The sequence below is a fragment of the Grampus griseus genome (assembly GCF_964374135.1).
Source record: "Grampus griseus genome assembly, chromosome: 13".
NCBI classification, from domain to species: domain Eukaryota; kingdom Metazoa; phylum Chordata; class Mammalia; order Artiodactyla; family Delphinidae; genus Grampus; species Grampus griseus.
The window spans coordinates 68,026,293-68,047,111 of NC_139007.1; the positions used below are offsets into that span (position 1 = coordinate 68,026,293).

A 20,819-nucleotide genomic window follows, 5' to 3' on the forward strand; every position below is an offset into this window, starting at 1 on the left:
CTTTGTCTGTCTCTGTCTCTCTCTCTCTCTCTGTCTCTATGTCTTTCTGTCTCTTTCTCTGTCTCTCTTTCTGTCTCTCTCTCTCTCTCTCTCTGTAGGGTAGGGTTCAGATGAGTCCAAAAAGAGGAACGACTATAACCAGTGCCGTGGGAGCTCTGCTGCAGAACAGGGCCCTGGAGGCCAGTGTGGTCCCAACCAGGCCAGGTGAGTTGGAGTGAGCATCTCAACTATCGAATGACAGAGTCAGAGGGGGCCACTGTTGGCTTTGGGATTTGCTGGCAGTCAGCAAAAGCTATGACATCTAAAGTTGCTTTGGGATATAAAGATATGTGGGTTTGTTTGAGGTTAAAACTTATTTGCCAAGAAAGGATATTTCCTAATTTACCAGGATTAGACAACTCTGAAAATGTACAAAGTTAGATCTGATTACAACAGCGGGGTCTAGAACCAATGTTCTCTGGTCTGGTAAAATTAAAAAGAGATTAAAGTTAGGAGATGGCAGTGTGCCAGGTTTTGTGTTGAAAATAAGGGAAGAAAATGAAATCACTGTCTCAGAGAGATATCCATACTCCCATGTTCATTACAGCATTTTTCAAATAGCCAAGATATAGAAACAACTGACGTGTCCGTTGATGGATGAATGGATAATGATGGGGTATATATTATTCAGCAATAAAAAGAAAAGGAAGGGCTTCCCTGGTGGCGCAGTGGTTGGGGGTCCGCCTGCCAATGCAGGGGACGCGGGTTCGTGCCCCGGTCCAGGAGGATCCCACATACCGCGGAGCGGCTGGGCCCGTGGGCCATGGGCGCTGGGCCTGCGCGTCCGGAGCCTGTGCTCCGTGATGGAAGGGGCCGCAGTGGTGGGAGGCCTGCGTACCACAAAAAAAAAAAAAAAAAAAGAGAAAAGGAAATCCTTCCATTTTCGACAACATGGATAAACCTGGAGGGCATTATGCTAAGTGAAATAAGTCAGAGAGAAGGAGGACAAATACTATATGCCCTCACTTATGTGTGGAACCTTAAAAAGTTAAACTAGTAAAAACAGAGAATAGAATGGTGGTTGCCATAGGTGGAGTGTAGGGTGGGAGAAATGGGGAGATGTTGGTCAAAGGGTACAAACTTCCAGTAATAAGATGAATAAGTTCTGAGGATCTAAAGTACAGCGTGGTGACTCTAGTTAACAGTACTGTATTATATACTTAAAAACTGCTAAGAGAGTAGATCTTAAATGTTCTCACCACATACACACAAAAGCAACTATGTGAGGTGATGGGTGTGTTAACTAATCTTATTGTGGTAATCATTTTGCAATATATACGTGTATCAGTCATCATATTGTACACCTTAAACTTATACATTATATTCAATTAGATCTCAGTAAGGCTGGAAAAAAAGAAAAAAGGGAAGAATTTCCTTCCTAGAATGAAATAATTTCTTCAAATAACTGAAAAGGTATGACCACCATTATAGTACTTACTATATGCTTGACCCATTTCATTTCATCTTCGCAATAATCCTCCAAATGTTTTAATCTATGGAAAGGGAAACTGAGGCACACAACTGGTAAACAGCAGAGCTGGATTAGATATCTACTGTGCTTTCTCTCTTCATTGAGCTGCATTAGTAATAATGCGCATTCTTTATGATCAGCATGTACTATGAAGGCAATATGAATTAATTCATGATCATATTGGCCCATCTGGTCACAAGTCTTATTTTGAAGGTATTATCAGAACCAGAATAAGAAGTGCCAATTTCACAGTCAAAGTAATAATAGCGCTAGAAATTTTTATCATTAGTTTTTAAATTCCTCATGAGTTGCTTATCATGGGCTTAAAAATTGAATTGATATTTTAAAAATTTCCCCACAGCCATCTAAACTCAAATCATTCGTTTTTTCCTGATCTGCAGAAACTTAACAATGGGGTAGGTTTTAGTTTTCACTTAGAAAAAAAATAATTCAAATTATATATGTGTTCTTTTGGTAAAACTTCCACTAACAAGCTTTTTTCTAAAGTGTAACAATTAGTGTCCTTCAGAAAAGACAATTTCTTTCTACTATAGCTTCTTTTCTTATTTTTTCAACGAATATATTATAATGCTTCCCTTCCAGTGAAAAACATCCTTTTGATTTTGAGGTTGAAGCTTATTTGCCAAGAGGGAATATTTCTTAATTCATCGGGATTAGACAACTCTGACAGTGTGCCAAGTCAAATCTGAGTACAGCCTCGGAGTCCAGGACTTTCATTCCCCACTCTAGTAAACCTGGAAAGAGACTGGGAATCGGGGGAGGCAGGCGTAGTGTTGAAAATAGGGGAAGAGTTTCCTTCTGTGAACTAAAGAATTTCTTTAAAGCAGCAGCAAGGCATCAGTGGAACGGTCCTGAATTAGGGCTTAGCAGTCCCGTGTCCCAGTATGTGGCATTAAGCGGGACGCTACAAAGACACCAATTTGATACACTAGGAAACAGAGGAGTAGGCCAGCAGATCTAAGCAAAACGGTATTACATTTGTTCTTGACTAGTTAGCCGTGGTTATAACTACTGTGATGTTGCCAAGTAAAAGGCAGAGTCCAGCAGGGCCCTCACTAGGTTCTGTACCACCACCTGACCTCGCCGTCCACTGTCTCTCAGTCCAGCTGCAGCGGCCTGTGTTGCTCCTGCTCACTTCCGGCTCAGGGCCTTTGCACTGGCTGCCCTCTCTGCTGAAAGCCAAAGCCCTCCCTCACTGATCTGCACTGCTGTCTCTCTCCCTACCTCCCTCCCTCTCTCCCTCCCTCCAGTTCTCTGCTGAGTGTCCTCTTCCCCGTGTACCTCACCCCCAGCCTCTGTATTTAGAAGTGATCGAGGCCTCCATAATTCTCTTTGTAGTTTTTCAAAATGGCATTTATCATCATCTGATTTCATTACAGGTTTGTTTATCTCCTTCTTGTCCCCCCACCCCTAGATAAAGGGATGTAAGTTTCAAGAAAGCAGGGATCTGTCTGGTCTATTTTGTATTGTGCTACTATATCCCTAGCTGTTAGAATTGTTCACGGCAGTTATGAAGTGCTCAGTAAATACTTTTTGAATAAAATATGTTGGAGCAAAGTGGGTATCTTGAGTCTATAATTTCTCACTTAGATTACTGGCATATGATAGAATTGTCCTGTTAGTTAGCTTTAAGAGGTAGCTTTTTGTTTTATTTCAGGCTTAAGATGCTTTTTCAATTTAATTTCTATTCTTTCCTGCGGCCTCATCTGTTTACATTTAAAATTAAAATTGTCAGCGTTAGTGTGCCTTTAAATTAGGCACATTTCATTCGGAGCCATTCTGGGGAGGAAGCAGAAGTGTACTGAGGGGAGGTTAATTTTCAAAACTCTTCAAGGCTTGGAGAAAAGCACTCAGTCCCTTTCACTAATGTAAACAGGCCCTTGTGTGAATCAGATTCACATCTGCTGGCCATTGTTTTTGTTCTGGTCAGTATTAATCTATTTGTAATATGAGGGCCTTTTAAAAATTGTTGTTGGTCTTGCTATTTCTACATTGACAGTCGATAGTTAGGCTACTTGGTGTCCCTTGCCTTCCACATAAATTCTTTACTGTCTTCATCTAGCTGGTAGTTAGCCCTCTAAAACTCTGGCTATCATTCTTCAACTCTCTTGAGTAAAATAAGCATTTAGAATCTCTCATTTAATAACATTTTGTTCTGAATTCACAGTCAGGGGAAATGCGTGTCAGGCACAGTCCTTATCCATCCCAGAGTCTTCTAAGAAGTTTTGTATGTACAGGAAAATCTCTGCCCAAGAGAACATGTGACGTTACATGAAGTTGATACACAGCTGCCATGGATGTTTAAAAGGATTCATTCACTCAGCCCCTAGTTATTGTGTATGGTTGTTTCTTACACCCATGGATTCTTTAAAAAGTCTAGGGGGAGAGGCAGTCAGTAATTATTAATATCTAATATTTAACAGTGGGATATAAAAGTCCTAAGGGAATCAAGAGATCAACTTTGCTGAGGAGGCTTTATGGAGGAGGTGACAGAGAGAGGAAGCTTCATAGAGGTAGAGGCATTTGGGATGAGCTTTCAGGATGAGCTACTTTTTTTTTTTTTTTAACTCAGCCTCAGTTTCTTTGTTTTGTTTTTTTTTTAATTTATTTAGTTGTGCTGGGTCTTAGTTGCGGCAGGCGGGCTCCTTAGTTGTGGCTTGCCAGCTCCTTAGTTGCAGCAGGCAGGCTCCTTAGTTGCGGCTCGCTGGCTCCTTAGGTGAGGCACGTGGGCTTCTCAGTGCGGCATGCATGTGGGATCTAGTTCCCTGACCAGGGATTGAACCCAGGCCCCTTGCATTGGGAGCACAGTCTTTTTTTTTTTTTTCTTACTATTTTTTTTAACATCTTTATTGGAGTATAATTGCTTTACAATGGTGTGTTAGTTTCTGCTGTATAACAAAGTGAATCAGCTATAGATATACATATATCCCCATATCTCCTCCCTCTTGCGTCTCCCTCCCACCCTCCCTATCCCACCCCTCTAGGTGGTCACAAAGCACTGAACTGATCTCCCTGTGCTATGCGGCTGCTTCCCACTAGCTATCTGTTTTACATTTGGTAGTATATATAAGTCCTTGCCACTCTCTGACTTCGTCCCGGCTTACCCTTCCCCCTCCCCGTGTCCTCAAGTCCATTCTCTACATCTGCATCTTTATTCCTGTCCTGCCCCTAGGTTCTTCAGAACCATTTTTTTTTCTTTAGATTCCATATATATGTGTTAGCATACAGTATTTATTTTTCCCTTTCTGACTTACTTCACTCTGTATGACAGACTCTAGGTCCATCCACCTCACTACAAATAACAATTTTGTTTCTTTTTATGGCTGAGTAATATTCCATTGTATATATGTGCCACATCTTCTTTATCCGTTTATGGGAGCATGGAGTCTTATCCATTTCACCACCAGGGAAGTCCCAGGATGAGCTAGATTTTGACCAATGGAGAAAAGTTGCAGAAGCAATTAACAAAGATATGGAAATAAGAATGCAGAGGACATACTCTGGAAACAAATGGCCCATTTGGCCAAAGCACGGAGAAGAACTGGGGTTAAAGTTAGAATGGAAGGCTGACACTAGAGCAAGGAGGGCCGTAAATGCTTGGCGAGACGTCCAGACTATATGTGATTAACACCGATGCTGGTGTCACATCCCCAGGCACGCGCATTTATGTAAGTTAGACTATTATGATGACTTAGAAACTTCTTGGTTCTAGACACTTTGTTAGTCTGCAAAAATGTCTCTTGAGAAAGAGCATTTTTTTTTAATTGCCATGTAAGAAATTAATGCTTACTGTAGAAGATATTGGAAAATGGTATAAAGAAATGGTATAAATGGTGTAAAGAAAATAAAAGATGTCCATAATTCCACACCCTGTTAACATTGATATCTCTTTTCATTTTTTCTCTTTATACTCCTTTTTTGTTTTCCTTTTATCAAAGCTAGGATCATAGTCTGTGTACACTTCCTGACTTTTTTTCACTAACAAACTTTGAACATTTCCCTATGGCAAAGAGTTTCTTTAAAAACATGGTATCATATCACAGAAATACAATGTAACTTGTTTATCTGTTTTCCTGACTTGAATAGGTAGGTTGTTTCTACTTTTTTGCTGTACTGAATATCCCTTCTTCATGGACAGTAGCCCGTGCTTAATTGTACACTCTTCTAAGCTCTTCATATATTAATCTTCATTAATCCTCATTTAATCCTCAAAGTAACGCAGGGAAGTAGACATATTATTCATATCCCTAGTTTACAGGTGAGGAAAAGCAACTTGCACAAGTAATTTTTAATAGGAAATGGTAGAGCCAAGCAAATCTTTATCTACTTTGGGAAAACTGGGTCAAAAAATATAAAGATTAAGGAGATAATTATATAAACATATTTATATATTATTATATATTACATTATTTAGTACATATTATATACTATTATATATTACTTAGTAGGTATATATTATTTAGTAGATATATGTTAGGAAATTGTTTTAGAAAAATGGTGTGGCTCTTCCTTCATTCTCACGAAGATTCTGATGTTCAGATGGGAACTGAGTTTATAGCCTAGTCAGCAAGTATCTACATGGCTATTTTCTGAAGGGTTTTGATATAAGAGTGACAGATTTACAGGGAAGGTACCTCTGGGCAGCAGCTTCTCCAGCACCTTTATACAGAGAGACTAAGATCACTGTGAAAATGTAGTTCTGGGTTCTAGAGCTGCATTGCTTCATATATTTAGTGAATTGCCTATAAAGTTTTGTTGGTGTAGGTTCTGCTTTGGTTTCTGGAGCCAGTGGATTTGATCAGGTTAAGCATCTTCCCTGCACTAGCCTCCCCTCCTTACCTAACCTAATTGCATAGCAAATGTAATGAGTTTTGAAGGGTCAGTTGCTGATTCCTTGGAAAAAATAAGACTTGGAGATCTTTGGGTAATACGAACACTGAGTTCTTTCTATCCTATGTTCTTTGATATTGATTCACAATTTCCTTGGGTTGTTTGGTTATTCCCCCTTTGTAAAACACTGATTAGATAGAAAGGAGGCCTCTAGGACAGAGAGCACTAATTCTTTTTTTTTTTTTTTTAAATGATTTCCTTGAGAATCCCGTCCCATACCATGTGGTCCTTTAAAACAGACTATGGTATGGTATGCCTATATCCATAAACTCCTACATCTCCATACGTAGCAGTGCTGCTGGACACGAAGGAAAAGAGTCCTGTTTGGGGATTGAGTCCATCACTGTGTAAATAACGCCTGGGAGGGAAGGCATCTCATGCTTCCATAAGGCTTATCAAACCCTTTCTAGCATGAAAGCAGGCAAAGGATTGTGAAGACATGAAATACTCAGGATATATTTTGAAAGCCAGGGCAGTAGTGGGGAGAGGTGTTGAGGGTCAGCTTGTATAATTTATTTATTTTTGCTGTGTTGGGTCTGAGTTTCTGTGCGAGGGCTTTCTCTAGTTGTGGCAAGCGGGGGCCACTCTTCATCGCGGTGCGCGAGCCTCACTATCGCGGCCTCTCTTGTTGCGGAGCACAGGCTCCAGACGCGCAGGCTCAATAGTTGTGGCTCACGGGCCCAGCTGCTCTGCCGCATGGGGGATCCTCCCAGACCAGGGCTCGAACCCGTGTCCCCTGCATTAGCAGGCAGATTCTCAACCACTGCGCCACCAGGGAAGCCCAAGGGTCAGCTTGTATAAATGGTGGCCCACTGAGGTGGTGGTCCAGAGGGCCCATCCATAGGCAAGTGAAGGCCTAGGGGTGGAGGAGAGAGGGCTCCTGAGACAGTTTCTGTTTTCCTTATTATTTGGCCCAGGATGGGGACTGAGAACTTGTCTATAGCTACAAAACTAAACAAAACAGAAGAAGAATAGAGATTTTTGAATCCAGTGTGAGGATTTCGTAATCATTCCTTTTTTTCTGTTGTTGCTAATGTTTGCTTTTACATAATAACAAATCTGTTTATGTCTGCAAAGGATTAGCAGTGGACCCTGCTTCTGGAGCAAAACTCAGACAAGGATTTACTAAACCTAAAAAAAGATTAACTCCTAGAGGCCAGGTAAGAAAAAAAAAAATTAACCTCTAATCCAGGTGTTGCCGATCATCCAATGGGCAAGACAGTTACTGAGCCTTTAAGAGAATGAATCCATAGCAGGCCAGTCAGAGAGGAATTTGGGCAGATCCTGATTTGTGTTACTAAAATGTATGTTCTTGAAATTTACTCTTTTGTTAAACATATAGTTTGAAATGACGTTCAGTTTTTGCTTCTTGGATTTAACAGGAAAGGGGAACGATTTTTCATTTTGACCTGGAAGGTTACTGCCCTATCCCTTTTTCCAAACAAGGACAGTTCCCTGAGATTGACACTGAATAGGACTGCTATGAAGTTGGAGACTTTTTGATATGTGAATTGTTAAAACAATTAAAATTTTAAGAGGCGTATATTACTTAACATTCTCAATGTGGAAACAACGAAGTTCTAAAGTAAATGCCTTTTCTTTCTGCTTTCAGACTGGCTCCCTAAAAGTCCTCAGCCTGGATGGCTGTGTACCCAGGAAAGCCACCTAAGGGGAAGGATGGGGAGGCATCTGTTTACATGCCCATGATTTCTCTTGAGACATCATGTAGAACAAGTAAAAACTAGCTTCAAATTTTCTTATCTACTCCCTTCAAAATTTTCCCCCCAAATCGTTAAACAGCACATCAACCTGTATGATAATGCTTGATTTAAAGATTCATTTGAAGCTTTTTTTTTAAAGTGGACATTTAATAAGCTTTTAAAGAAAATGTTGCTTTGATATTAGAAACTTTTAGTGAAACAGTCTTCGGTGTACTAACACTATTGCTTTCTAGGAAAATCATTTTTTACCTAACTTTATTCTATATAATAGCTGTGAAATGTCAGCTTTGTTATTTGCTTCTAATGAACATTAAACTATAATTAGTAACCATTCCTATTTTAAATGTCCATCTGTATACCATGTATAATTGTCTCACACCAGTGTACACAGTTGATTTTGGGGGAACACTACAGTGGAAGGAACAGGTTACAGTAACCTTCCCACCCTGTGGAGAGGATGCTCTAAGTGGCCTCAGGCCATTTATTTATCATGGTCAACTTGGAAGTCAACTGTTCATTTCACCACTGGTTTATGTAGCTCTGTTGGGAGGTGGTGTCCCAACTATTTTTTTCCCTTGGTCATCTTAAGGGTTAGTAAACTCTTTTTGTAGACTCATTTATACTTAACTCTTGCTTTTTAATCTAAGAATTTTTTATCTTTTATTAAACTCAGGGAATTTTATTTAGGAGTAAGCCATCTTTTTCTAATTAGGAGAATACCGACCTACTCCCACCTGTGGTACAGCAAACATGACATCTGAAAGTCTTACAATCTGTATTTTGGGAACTAAATGCTATGTTTTATGCTCAGGTAAATCAGGTATGTGTTCTGGAATTGACTGGAGACTCGTAAGCCACATAAAAGTATTTATGGAACCTTCTGTAAATGGAGTTTGGGAAGCTTGAGCTGAGGGGAGCTGCCACTCTACCACTCTCCGCTTGCTCTGAGAGACTGCCTTCCCTTGGAGAGGTAAGTGGATTTGTGAACTGAGACATCCCAGAGCAGTAGATTCCTACTGACGAGGTAACCTGTGTCCCTCTGTCTCATTTTCTTCCCCGCAAGTGAAACCGTAGTTTAAGGACCCACCATGTCAGTTCCACACATGCAACAGCCCGGCCCCAGGTAGCTTATCTACAATGCCTCCCACCCTTTATGGTCATCAGTATCACCTTTAAGGACTGTGAACCAGTTTCTCACATTTGGCTAATATGCTGCTTTAATGGGCGAACGAACTCAAGGTTTCCCTTTCTCTACCCACCCCCACCCTATTTCGAGGTAAAACAAGCAAAAATAAACAGTATTATGGGGGAATACTTTCTGAAGAAATCCCAATATGAAATAATTTCTAATTTGTACTAGAAATTAATAGTAAACACGATTGTAAAACGGGATCATGGTAGCCTAGCCTAGACAAAACTTTAGTAGCTAGTATTCTGACCTTATATATCAGAAATAAATTACATAGCATTCTGGAAGGATTCAGAATGTTATACAGTAATTTTTAGAACTAAGTTCTTAGCACTGTGAATTTAATGAAGCATATAAGCTCGTACCTTAAATCATAATTATTTTACTCAAAAAAAAAGGGGGGGGTTAGTTTCTAATAGATGCTGACTAGAGGTCAGAATAGTAGTTTCTGTAGGGGATGTAATGGCCAGGAGGGGGCATGAGGGAGCCGGCCAAGGAACTGGAACTGTTTTCTATCTCAGTGTGGATAGTTCCGCGGTGTGGTTGTATATAAAAATTAATCGAGCCACGTGCAGAATTTGTAGAGTTTATTATACGTAAGATATATCTTCATATAGAAAGCCTCTAAACACAAAAGACAAAGGAGCTTTAAAAAAAGGTTAGGTTTTATATTTTAAAAACTCATTAGATACCAAATTCAAGAGATAGATTATAGTTACATTGTAAAACGTTATCTTTTTTGAATAAAACTAATATTGACTTAAATGATGAATTTTAAAATGCATTTACTTATTGGTGATTAAAAATACTTAAGCAGAGTAGTATTTTAAGCCAGACAGAGCAAAGGAAATTCTTGTTTAATATATATATATATATATATTTTTAATTCCAGTAATATTCTTAAATTCCTGTTAAAAATATAATCAATATTAAAGTCAGTAAAATGCCTTTTTTGACTGACGCCTGGATTATTTTACCGCTTAACCTGGTTACACAGTGATTTTTTTTTTTTCTGTCAGATGTAACTGACAATCAGTTTAGTCTTTAAGATAAATGAAGTGATAACTCACATTGTAGCATCCTGTGGAAAATATTCAAACTACATTTAAAATGCTTTTTTAAAATGGAGACATCTATTATTCCACAAGAAATTGTTTCTGTAAAACTATAGGTTGGCTATGGCAATAGTAACTAAACTACATCCAACCCTGAAGGTAGAAAAATCCCTGAAAAGAAATACACAGCCTAGTCATAATATGCAATATAAAGGTTATTTTCTTATTTTAAAAATTCTCCCATTTTGGAGAAATCCAAACCTTTCCATAGTTCCCTTACTAGGCAGTGCCACATAAAGTTATTTAGTTAACATTATTATGATCATGGCTTACGATTAAGTTCAATTTGACAAACACCTATATATAGCAGCCCTCGTATGGATGTCGGTTATGACAATGGTTGCAGTTCCATTAAAGAATACTTGCTTATTAAATTTGGTACAAAGCATGAATACTCAGGACAGATTGGCACAATACATGCAGTTCGAGAACTCTCTTCTCTCAAGCCAGTCATCACTGAATAAGCCATATTCCAGTCCTGCTTTCTAACTCTTTCCTTGTATCATAACTGATGTTTAAAATGCTTCTTAAAACATCTTCCAGAATAAGAACGGTACGCTTTAAAAACCAGTCATCTGAATGCATGGTGGAAATGAGGCAGGATAGCTGAACCAGTGCCAGCTGGGAAAACATGGGGGATGGGGGGCAGGGGGAGCTGGCCCAGGCTCATAGTGCTCATGGCGAGTGAGGGGTCTTGTTGCTGCTGCCCCAGACAGCTTAACCTGTGGGGCAGAGATTCCCCAGGCCCCAGGGTGAGACTGCTATTCCCAAAGGCATTTTGGGTAGCAGGAGGGGGCAGCTGCCAGAAGCCCAACAGAGGGGAAAGGTCCAAAGAGGCAGGTATTGTTAGGTTCACAGCGTCTGCAGGTAGCTCCTTGGGCAGGTTTACTTTACCAGCACCTCCCTTGGCCAGATCAAAACCTGGGTTGAGCTTGTGAGGTGACTGAGGCTCTTGCAGAGGCAAGTCCTCAAGCAAATTGGTATTGCAAAATCCTTTAGTATCCGCTTTGAGGGGCAGGCTTGCAAGTGGGGAGTATGAGGTAGAACTGGTGTTGTACTTGTGATTCTGGAGGGGTGGGGGAGGAGAGCTGGGGGATGCTACGGGGTGGAGCGGGGCCAGGAGCTCTGGCAGCGCTGGCACAGGCTGGGAGGTTTGCTCCGAGGGGCCGTGGGTGTGGCTGTGTACCTCAGCTGGCAGGCCGCTTGCAAGCCCGTTCTGTGCAGGAGCCCCTAAAGGGAAAGGAGGCAGTGGGGCGGCCTTCAGCTGGAACTGCGGAGAGAGGGAGTGGAAGGTGTTCAGAAGGTCTCCGGACTGCAGACTCTCTTTCATCAGCTCCTGTGAGTGTGTCTTCTTGGTGTGTCGCGTGAGGTGGTCTTTGCGCCCAAACCTCTGGGCACAGAACTGACACAGGAAGTCCTTGCAGCCTGTGTGGACCACCAGGTGGCGCCGCACGTCTTTCCGGGTGTAGAAGCATCTTTCGCAGTGGTCGCACTGGTGCTTCTTCTCCTTGGCTCCACTCGGGGGCTTCTCTTCCGCGTGGGCCTTGAGGTGGTCCAGCAGCACCTCCGTGCTCCCTAGCTCCAGGGCACAGACCCCGCAGGTGAGGTCGCCACTGCTGGCCGCGTGCAGGGCCAGGTGCCTCTTGTAGCCCAGCATGGTGTTGTACTTCTTCCCGCACTCCTCGCACCCAAAGGCCATTTTGTTGGGGTCGTGCGTCTGGAGGTGGTTTTTCAGGTGGTCTTTGCGGTTGAAAGTCTTCTCACAATGAGCGCACTGGTGGGATTTCTGGGGCGAGTGGGTAGCCATGTGCCTAGGAGCAGAAGGAAGAAGTTCACAATAGACCCAGTGGTTTAAGAGCTGGAGAAACGTAGAGAAACAAACAGTATTAAAATGTTGATAGTAGTTTTCTCTAGGTGGTGGCATATGTGTTTTAGTTTTAAAATACTTTTCTGTATTTTCCAGATTCTACACATAAACGTTATAATAAAAAAAACAGGTACTACGTGATGCCGTTTTCACACGTGTAAAGAATATGCTTTGAGAACACATTTTCCTAATGTACACAAAGAGATTTCTAAACAAATACAAGTATACAAGCATTTTAAGATATATGATCATGAAGAAATATTTTTCAGGAAGGGGTTTAAATGACTATTCTATACTCTTAAAATTTCTGAATTTCCAGAAGTGATCCAATTTGCCTTCTACACATAACCCCATACCCCTGCCCCCCAGTGTTGTTATTTTTATGGTTTCCAATACAATTTCTGCTTGGTCTTTATTGAGACAAAAAGTTCAGGCCTTAGACATAAAACTAAAAAGTCTATCATCTTTAACCTCAGAGAAAGTGTCTAACTGGACCCAGAATGCCACCCCCACCACCTGTTCTCGGAGCGTCCGCCTCCTGCCTCCCATGAGACCTTTACGCTGAAGTCTTAGTTTCTGCCGTTTAATACTTTCCTATTGGCTATCACGTCACATGCGTGCAGCCCGTCTCCATTTCTTCAGGATCCCTCTTAGACACCTTCAGCTCACTTCCTAAAGGTCACTGGTAATTCCTTCGGCAAAGTTCAAAAGGACTTTTTCTAGAAGGACTAAGACAGTAGAGGGAAACATACACTGACTGCGGCAGGTTCTGTGAGACAGGTACAAGCAGTGTTGAGGAACGGGGACAATGCAACAGGTATTGGGGGACCTGAAGTGAGGCTGGTCTCTCCAAGTTTCACATGCATATTGAAATACATTCCTAGGTTGTCGAAAGGATTTTTCGAGGTTGCTGGAGGGCAAATAACAAACTTGATATTTAAACAGTTTTCTTTCTATTTGGTCCAGCACTAATGTTTAGGAACCCTAAAGCTCTGTTCTGGATCTTGTCCCTCTCCCCTTTTTCCTTTGTGAAGGATTTTTATCTGATTAAATTTCATTTATCACCCCTGTGTTAGATCAGTACCCAGTTAACAACTCTGGACCTGGTATTTCCTACCCACACTTTGCTGTCCTACTGCTGTCCTACCTATGAGAAAGGCTCGGGGGGACACAACTCTTACCTGAGCAATGACACTTTTCACATTCTACCAGCTACCACCCCTCTTTTTTGACTCTTTCCTCTGCCTGGCATCCAATTCTTCCTTTAATTTCCCCCTTCACCTGCTCATGCAACAGTTCCAATCTAGAACATGATCATCTTATGGCTGAAATTACTTCCACATTTTGTTTCCCTCCCTAACTTCTCCTCTTACCTCACAACCCAAGAAACCACCAGTTTCAGTCTGTCCTACAGTCACCAAGTACCACCGTCTTTGGGCGTCACCTGGACCACATCAATGATCTTAGAATTCCTCCGGGGTTAACTGCTTACACTGGGACTTCGTCTGCCTTGCCAAATCACCGTTCCTGCCCTTTGCTATCTCCATCTAACTGCTTTCATCCTTCGCTGTATTAAGTAAGTCCCATGTTCTCTTTTCTAGTTAAGCAAGTCAGTTAGTTTCTTCTTCAACCTCTGCTTATAAAATGGATCTTATGTTACAACTGAGGGACACAGGAAGGAATGCTGCCCTTTTTTTTAAAAAAAAAAAGCAAAACCTAAAGCATCCTGCCCTCTCGCCACTCTTCTATCCCTTTATTGGATCGCTGCTTCAGGCCAGAGAGGCAAGAAATGTCGGGGACTGCGGCAGGGAAGGCCGTCCTTGCATGAAGTACACTGCTTCCCTCTTCTGCTTCTCTTCACACCCTTAGCTGAACAAGTCGTTTCCCTTCCTCAGCACCACCACCACCTACCTCCTAAATATTGCTTAAGACATCTTCTTCAGTGCGGTTTACCACAGTAATCCCACCTAATTCCTGTCATTCCAGTAATCTGTTAGCGCCACTGTCTTTTCCAAATATTTATCTCCTATATGTGTTTTGGTCTTTATCCATGGTTATAATATCCTCACTGTGGCTTAACTGCAGCTAACACTGCTTTTGGTGTTCGGGTAAGGATAATTACTGTGTACACATAAGAAGCGGGTTGCAAAACAGGAAGCCTTTGCAACAAAATTGGTGCATACAGTAGGCACTCAACACACTTATGGCAACTAGAGATCAGCCGACGTATAGAACACATTTGAATTTTAGGCGTGTATAGGCTTATTTTAACAAATCAGCTTATTATATTACATCATCTGTAACAGTGTTATTCTTAAGAGCCATAATTTATATCTCTCTTAATTCTTTCAAGTGCCTTCCTCCAGGGGCATTCCCAGATCTAATTATAATGTGGTTCGTGTTCATACCACTCAGATGGAAACTCTCTCCTGCTAAATTCTGACTCTTACCTATGCATTTATATGTTAGTCTGAAAGTGAAAGTTCATTTCATGAAAATTAGAGGCAAACGATGCATTTCCCTTAACCAGGTATCAAGAGGCACAGATTAGTGGCAGTTCTGTGTGTATAGCTCTGAAGGTACCATATATTCAATACATAACACACACAGCATTTATTGTCAATCAGCCTACTGTGTGACTTACTGATTTTGAGTATATATTATATGCAAATATAATATAAAAATCCTTTACAGGCAGAAAACTACATCTCATATTCATTTCCCTCAGGGAAGTGAGTACCTAATAGGCACTCAAGAAATACTGATAATTCAGACTAAATGTACTATATCTAAAAAAGGACCTATCTCCTAAAAGAGTAGTTTTTACCCTCTGTCATATCATGGATACCTTTGAAAATCTGATTAAATGCACATACTTAACATCTGTATACCCAACAGAATTCCACTTGTTAGGGTGGCTTTTAGAGCCAAGTTGAGAAACTGCTCCAAAAGCCAACGCTCGGAGAGGAACCCGCCCCCCTCCATGCTTACTCTCAGAACCTAGACAAGCTCTCCGTATTTCATACCTGGACTGTTAACAACAGACTGCAAATCAGTCTACAGGCCTCTTCCCTCTTCTCCAGATTACTACCATAGCCATCTTTCTAACACCCTGACCAAATCATGTTTTTCAGTTCTTAGACTTACCAGAAGAAAACAAACCCTTTAGGACAGCAGACAAGGCCTGTTTTGAGCTGCTTCCTTCTCCCCTACACTTTGGGCCTCACCTCCATTCTCATCCGCCGCTACCCTCTGTGCACGTGTGCTTCAAGGACAAGGCTTAGGGCTTTCCCAGAACCTCCTTCCTCACTGTCTGCCTCCCATTCATTCTTTAGATCACAGCTAAAGACTGTACCTTTCTGAGGAGCCTCCCCAGGTCTCATCAAGCAGTGGAGAACAACTTCCGCCACCTGCATAGCTCTGTCAAAGCCCTTAGATCACATTTTAATGGCGTTTGCATGACTATCTCCCCAGCCATGTGTCTTCTCATCTTTCTGTCCTTAGGCCTGGCTTATTGCAGGAACACAAGAAATATTTGTTGAAAAAGTGAACTGGACACTGCAAAGCACAACTGTCATACAAAAACTATAGTAATCACTGGAGGTACAGCCATAAAGGCTAAAATGCATCCACATTCTGCATCCCTTTTCCCCTGCAGTGTTTGGTCTGAGGGCTAGCAAAGCCTTTTAAAGGTATGTGTAAAAGTACATACCTTTTCTAAAGCCTCTCACCTCATTAATTTATATCTGGAAATGAAGGCTTTGCCACAGTCTGGCTGCAAGCACTTGTAAGGTCGCTCCCTGGAGTGGGAATAATTGTGGATAGTGAACTTCTCCAGGGTGAGGAACGTCTTGCCACATAATTGGCAGGGGTAGGTGGCCATGGGCTTTGTCTCTCACACCTTCCTTTTCAGATGCGCTGACCAAATGCTGTGCCATTTAAGTACAAATAGAAGGACGGTGCTGAGCACATCAGCAGAGCCACAGCAGCTGACCGCCAGGCCAGGGGGGAGGCAGCGTTGTGGTCCCGGACCTGGTTCTACCCAGACATGGGCCTCTCAGTTACCACTATCTCTGCTTCCTGCTTCCCACATCCCAGTTTCCACGCAGTCTCAGGTTGAGAGGAGCAAGTCTGAGGCATGGATGAGGTTCCAGAGCGGAAAGGCAATCGGCATCACTAGAGCTGGGGCACGTCCTGGACCACCAAACTGTCTGTGGAGAGAAGGGGAACAGTTTCCTTGCATTTCATCTGAAAACAATGCTGCTCCTCCCCCACCAGTTCAGCATCAACTCCCCAGAATCAACGTGTTCCTTTAAATGGCTTGAACGCAGCACAACTCTGCATCCTCCTGTGTGCTTTAAGAGGTCCTTCTGCATATAAGTCCACCTGTCTGTGCTTCTCCTGGGTGGCAGGAGTCAAGCGCACAGTGTTTTGACAGTAGATGAAGCGCACTTCCCCTTGTGACAGAGACGGCTATTTCCATAGAGTCGGTATTCTCGACTTCAAACCATGATTTCGGGTCATTGCGAAGTTCAGTCTGCCGATTCAAAGAAAAAACAAAAAAACCTCCCCAGTGTGTTCAAGTGTTTTACTGGTACAGAAAAAAAAAAAAATCATCCCTGCTTATTCAAACCATGGGCCAGTCCTCTTCACTCACTGTTGGCAGAACATAAGTTGTTTATCACACCTGTTTAAACCTCCAGGGATGAGCCGAAATAATCTGTATACATATAAGTTAATTTGTTTGTGAGGTTCCTGTGCAGGACTCAAGTCTACGATGTAAACAAAGTGGGAATAAAGCTAGTTTAGTTCACTGATGCGGTACCTTCAGAGGGGAGACGAGAGATTCCCACAGAGACAAAGGGACAGCTCGGGCAGAGCTCAGAGCACATTAGATGTGCAGGCACCATCCTCCAGGAAACTGTTCTACTCTTCTTTTCCCCTTTCGTTAATGGGGACATTTCCTCATTCCCCAGCCCCAGCCTGGGGGACCAGCTACCTGTTGGAAGGCCACTCCTAGGAGGTGGGCTTGCCGCCTCAACCTGCCTCAAATCCCAGTTATTAGCACCCTTCCAACCCAGGCAGATCACCCAAATCCAGGCTCTTCTTCTACCAACAGACCATCATTTGGAAGCCTTAAGAGTCCAAAGCAGCATCATGAACAACACAGTAAAGGCCTGGCTACCTAGAATCCTGTGCTATTCTAGACAGAGTTAATCCTCAGGCAATGGACATTAACCTTTCAAGTGCCAATATTTAAAAAAAAAAAAAAGATAGCATACTGTATGCTTACATTAAACACACTGGAGTAGCTTTTGTACCCAGGCCAGCTTTTTCTGAACTTTGTCAAGTGAGCAGGGCACTCATGGCAACCAATCCCAGCAGGTCTTCAAGGCGTCTATTCCCTGCAGTCATTCATTTATTGCCAACTCCTTTAGAGCTGCTCTTTACTGTTAAAAGTTAATTTTTACTTACCTTTGTAGTTACTTTCAGATCAGAAAGTTGGAGTCTAGCTAGATGGAATTTTACTATTATAATAGTTCAAGCATCTTTAAACATATCAGCACCTAGCACATGCAACATAGACAAACACATTCCTTTTTTAAGAGGCAAAAAGTGCAGGAAACTTCTTGTGTTCCTCATCAGCTAGCTCGGGTGTTTTTAGTGTCTGGTCAGAGTTCACAAGGAGCCAGCACCAGGCAGACACCCCTCACCATCCTGCCCCACCTGCTTGGAACCTTCAGAGCTGACGTGTGCACTTTGACCTGAAGCTTCAAGCACTGATCCAAAGCCGGGGACACCGGCGTTCTCAGCTAGCATCTTGGCACCAAACCTCCCTTCTGATGGCGACACACACAAATGTGTGTGTTATTCCTCTGTGACCAAATGTGACTTGAACTGAGCCCCTGTCCCAGCTCTGTCCAAACCCCTCTCCCCCAGCTCCTTGCTCCTGCAGCGTCTGCCAGCTCACCTCGCTGCCCGGCCTCGAGGCATCTCTACCACCCTGGCCACAAAGTAATTCCTTCCAGGAATTCTACCCTGTGTGGCCGAGTTTTTGCTGCCAGGACTCATGGTGTGTCCTACTTCTCATCCAGCCTAAGTCTGGCTATAATACTGGCCCAGCTATAAAGGCATAGGATTTATCATCATCATTAAATATACTCATTCACTGGAAATTGCTGTGTTTTTTCCAGGTCTATTTTAAGAGATTAAAATGTACACACAATATGAAGTTTGAAATTCATTTTTTTGTTGTTCTCTTTATAGCTGAACTCAGAATAGCGCTAGTCACTCAGGAGGAGCTGGTCTGGCTTCTCACCTACACCGATCCCCTGCATGTATGCTTTAAACGCATTCTCCCCAGCTGCTGCTTTATGAGAGATGACCAGTGTCCAACAGAACTTTCTCTGATGGAAATGGATGGCTATCAAAATGTGATACCGAGAAACAAAATTTTCTTATTTAAGTAGCCACAGGAGGCTAGTGGCTGCTGTACTGGAAGACACAGGCATTCTCAGTTTCACTGTCAAAAGAGACGAAGGCAAGGCTACCCTTTCCTTCAGGCACAGCTATGCCGCTCATTTGCCCTCAGGCGTTTCCCTGAAGCACAAAAGGTATTTATGTAGATCCAGTCATTTGTTTTATGAATACAGTAGAAAGATTCCCTACTTCAAATTCCAGCTCACCCCTTTGTTAGCTGTCCTGAGTTTCAGTTTGTGTTATCTATCTGATGCATGTAAATGAGCTGGTAGGGACAACCAACTGAAACAAGATGGATCTGAAAGTACCCTGTAATCTAAAAACACCACACAAATACACGGTAGCATTTATAAACACTGGGATTAAAAGCAGAAACCATCAGCTGCAAACTGGCACATGGTTCTAACCACTGAGCTATGGATATAACAGAAAAGAGACACACGTTCTCTCCTATGTATGCTTCATAGTGGGAGGACCCAGTAGCCTGGATAATACACATGCTCAACACACACAGGACATACGAGGTTGCAAGTAAAAACTGGCCCGAGCTCATTGTTTCTCAACAGATACCAACTTTGATTGCTCACCAACGCACCAAGCATACAAAGGAAAAATAAGATTTATTCAAGAAAAAAGTACCTGCCTTTAGCACTGAATGAAGTTTTCCCAGATGCACTTTCCAGCCACTTCCCTAGATTCAGAAGTCCAACAAGCTGTAGACCTCATTACCTTTCCCTCTCGGGCCTTCAAAGACGGTGGGTATATAATCAAGGCGTTTTAGACATGGCCATACTGTATTTAAATGTGAGACATTTCCTCCAACTCTTTCCCCATTAAACTTGCAAAGAACAACAACAAAACATTAAGTCACTTAAGCATTTTTGTACTTATTAAACTTATTGCATTAATGCCTTTGCCAAGACTGTTATCTTTCTGAGTTTTGGTCTCTGTGTTAAATACACCTAGTCCAACCCTAAGTGCAAAATTGGTCCTCAGATGTTGAACTGAATGAATTTATAATAGTAAACATTCCTCAGTTTCTTCAGGAAGGCTTTCTTTAATGATGAACTCAAATTCACAACTAGTTATAACATTTCATTCACCATAACTCTGTATTTCATTAATATGGATCTTCAAATATAAATATTTGCACTGTTTTCATGATACAATCACAAACTATTATAAACACAGTCTTCCCAACAGATTATAAATTCATCGTGGCTGAGGATCAAAGCCCAGCTATTTTTAAAAAATAAACTGTGTGGATACTACAGCATCTCCCATCACCATGTACTTGACCAGTACTGGCTGGCTGCTGCTGATTCCAATCTTTGGTTGAAACCTGATGAGCTCTCTGGCCACCACGCCCTTCAAACAGACTTGTGATTAACTTTCTATTATTTGGCAAACCTCCAACAGTCCTAACGGAGAACTAACAAAGGGATGGTCCTGATGATAGTCCGCTCTGTAACTTGACATGCAGATTGCATTTGAGTCTTAAATACGGTAATAGTTCAACACCTGTCACCCTGGAAAGATAGTAAGTCTTCCCCCAAAACATCTCAGGACATAATTTTCAATCCCCTTGATTCTAAAAATACTGAGTGAGTGATACAGATCTGCCAGTATGCCAAAGAAGGCTTGTGCCATCTGCTTCATTCTGTTCATGCTGATTATTTTGGGGATGAGAGAGCATCAGATTGGAATAAGAACATATATATATGGCAACAGCCAGGAAGGACTGTGTTCCCTGAGGGCTGATGGTATATGACGGCGGAGGGAGAGGTCAGGGCACAAGTGTAGTTCCAGGACGTCCCCAGTGCTGCGTAACACAATCAGCTAATGGGAGACAAATGTTTTACAACATTCTCAAAATAAACTATGACTTCTGGCTTCTATTTCCATTGTCCCCAGTGACACGATGCAAGGCCCATTTCTGAGAGGAAACTGAATTTCCATTTTTAGTCTCGCAACATGGGAACTCTTAAGTTCTTTTCTTGACTCCATTCATCACTCCTTGTGGACA

The 20,819-nt window shown here is 42.0% G+C and overlaps 2 protein-coding genes across 5 annotated transcripts in view; one reads left to right on the forward strand and one right to left on the reverse strand.

Moving 5' to 3' along the window:
* The window catches only part of ZC2HC1B (zinc finger C2HC-type containing 1B), a gene marked incomplete at both ends in the record, with an annotated part of 33,580 nt that extends 25,490 nt beyond the window's left edge, over nucleotides 1-8,090 (forward strand). Inside the window, 3 exons of the mRNA XM_082668718.1 lie at nucleotides 99-204; nucleotides 7,499-7,581; nucleotides 8,034-8,090. Coding sequence (XP_082524844.1) covers nucleotides 99-204; nucleotides 7,499-7,581; nucleotides 8,034-8,090 — 246 coding nt within the window. The remainder of the gene's footprint in view (nucleotides 1-98; nucleotides 205-7,498; nucleotides 7,582-8,033) is intronic.
* Nucleotides 8,091-9,751: 1,661 nt separating this feature from the next.
* PLAGL1 (PLAG1 like zinc finger 1) overlaps nucleotides 9,752-20,819 on the reverse strand; it is a 65,925-nt gene continuing 54,857 nt past the window's right edge. The window contains exons 7-9 of one of the 4 annotated variants that reach the window (XM_082669386.1): nucleotides 16,379-16,850; nucleotides 16,045-16,113; nucleotides 9,752-12,257 (exon numbers count right to left, since the gene is read on the reverse strand). In XM_082669386.1, coding sequence (XP_082525512.1) covers nucleotides 11,018-12,257; nucleotides 16,045-16,049 — 1,245 coding nt within the window. In that variant the 5' untranslated portion in view covers nucleotides 16,050-16,113; nucleotides 16,379-16,850 and the 3' untranslated portion in view covers nucleotides 9,752-11,017. Of the gene's footprint in view, nucleotides 12,258-16,044; nucleotides 16,851-20,819 lie in introns of all 4 variants that reach the window. The other 3 variants (XM_082669385.1, XM_082669384.1, XM_082669387.1) reach the window with 3 other exon arrangements.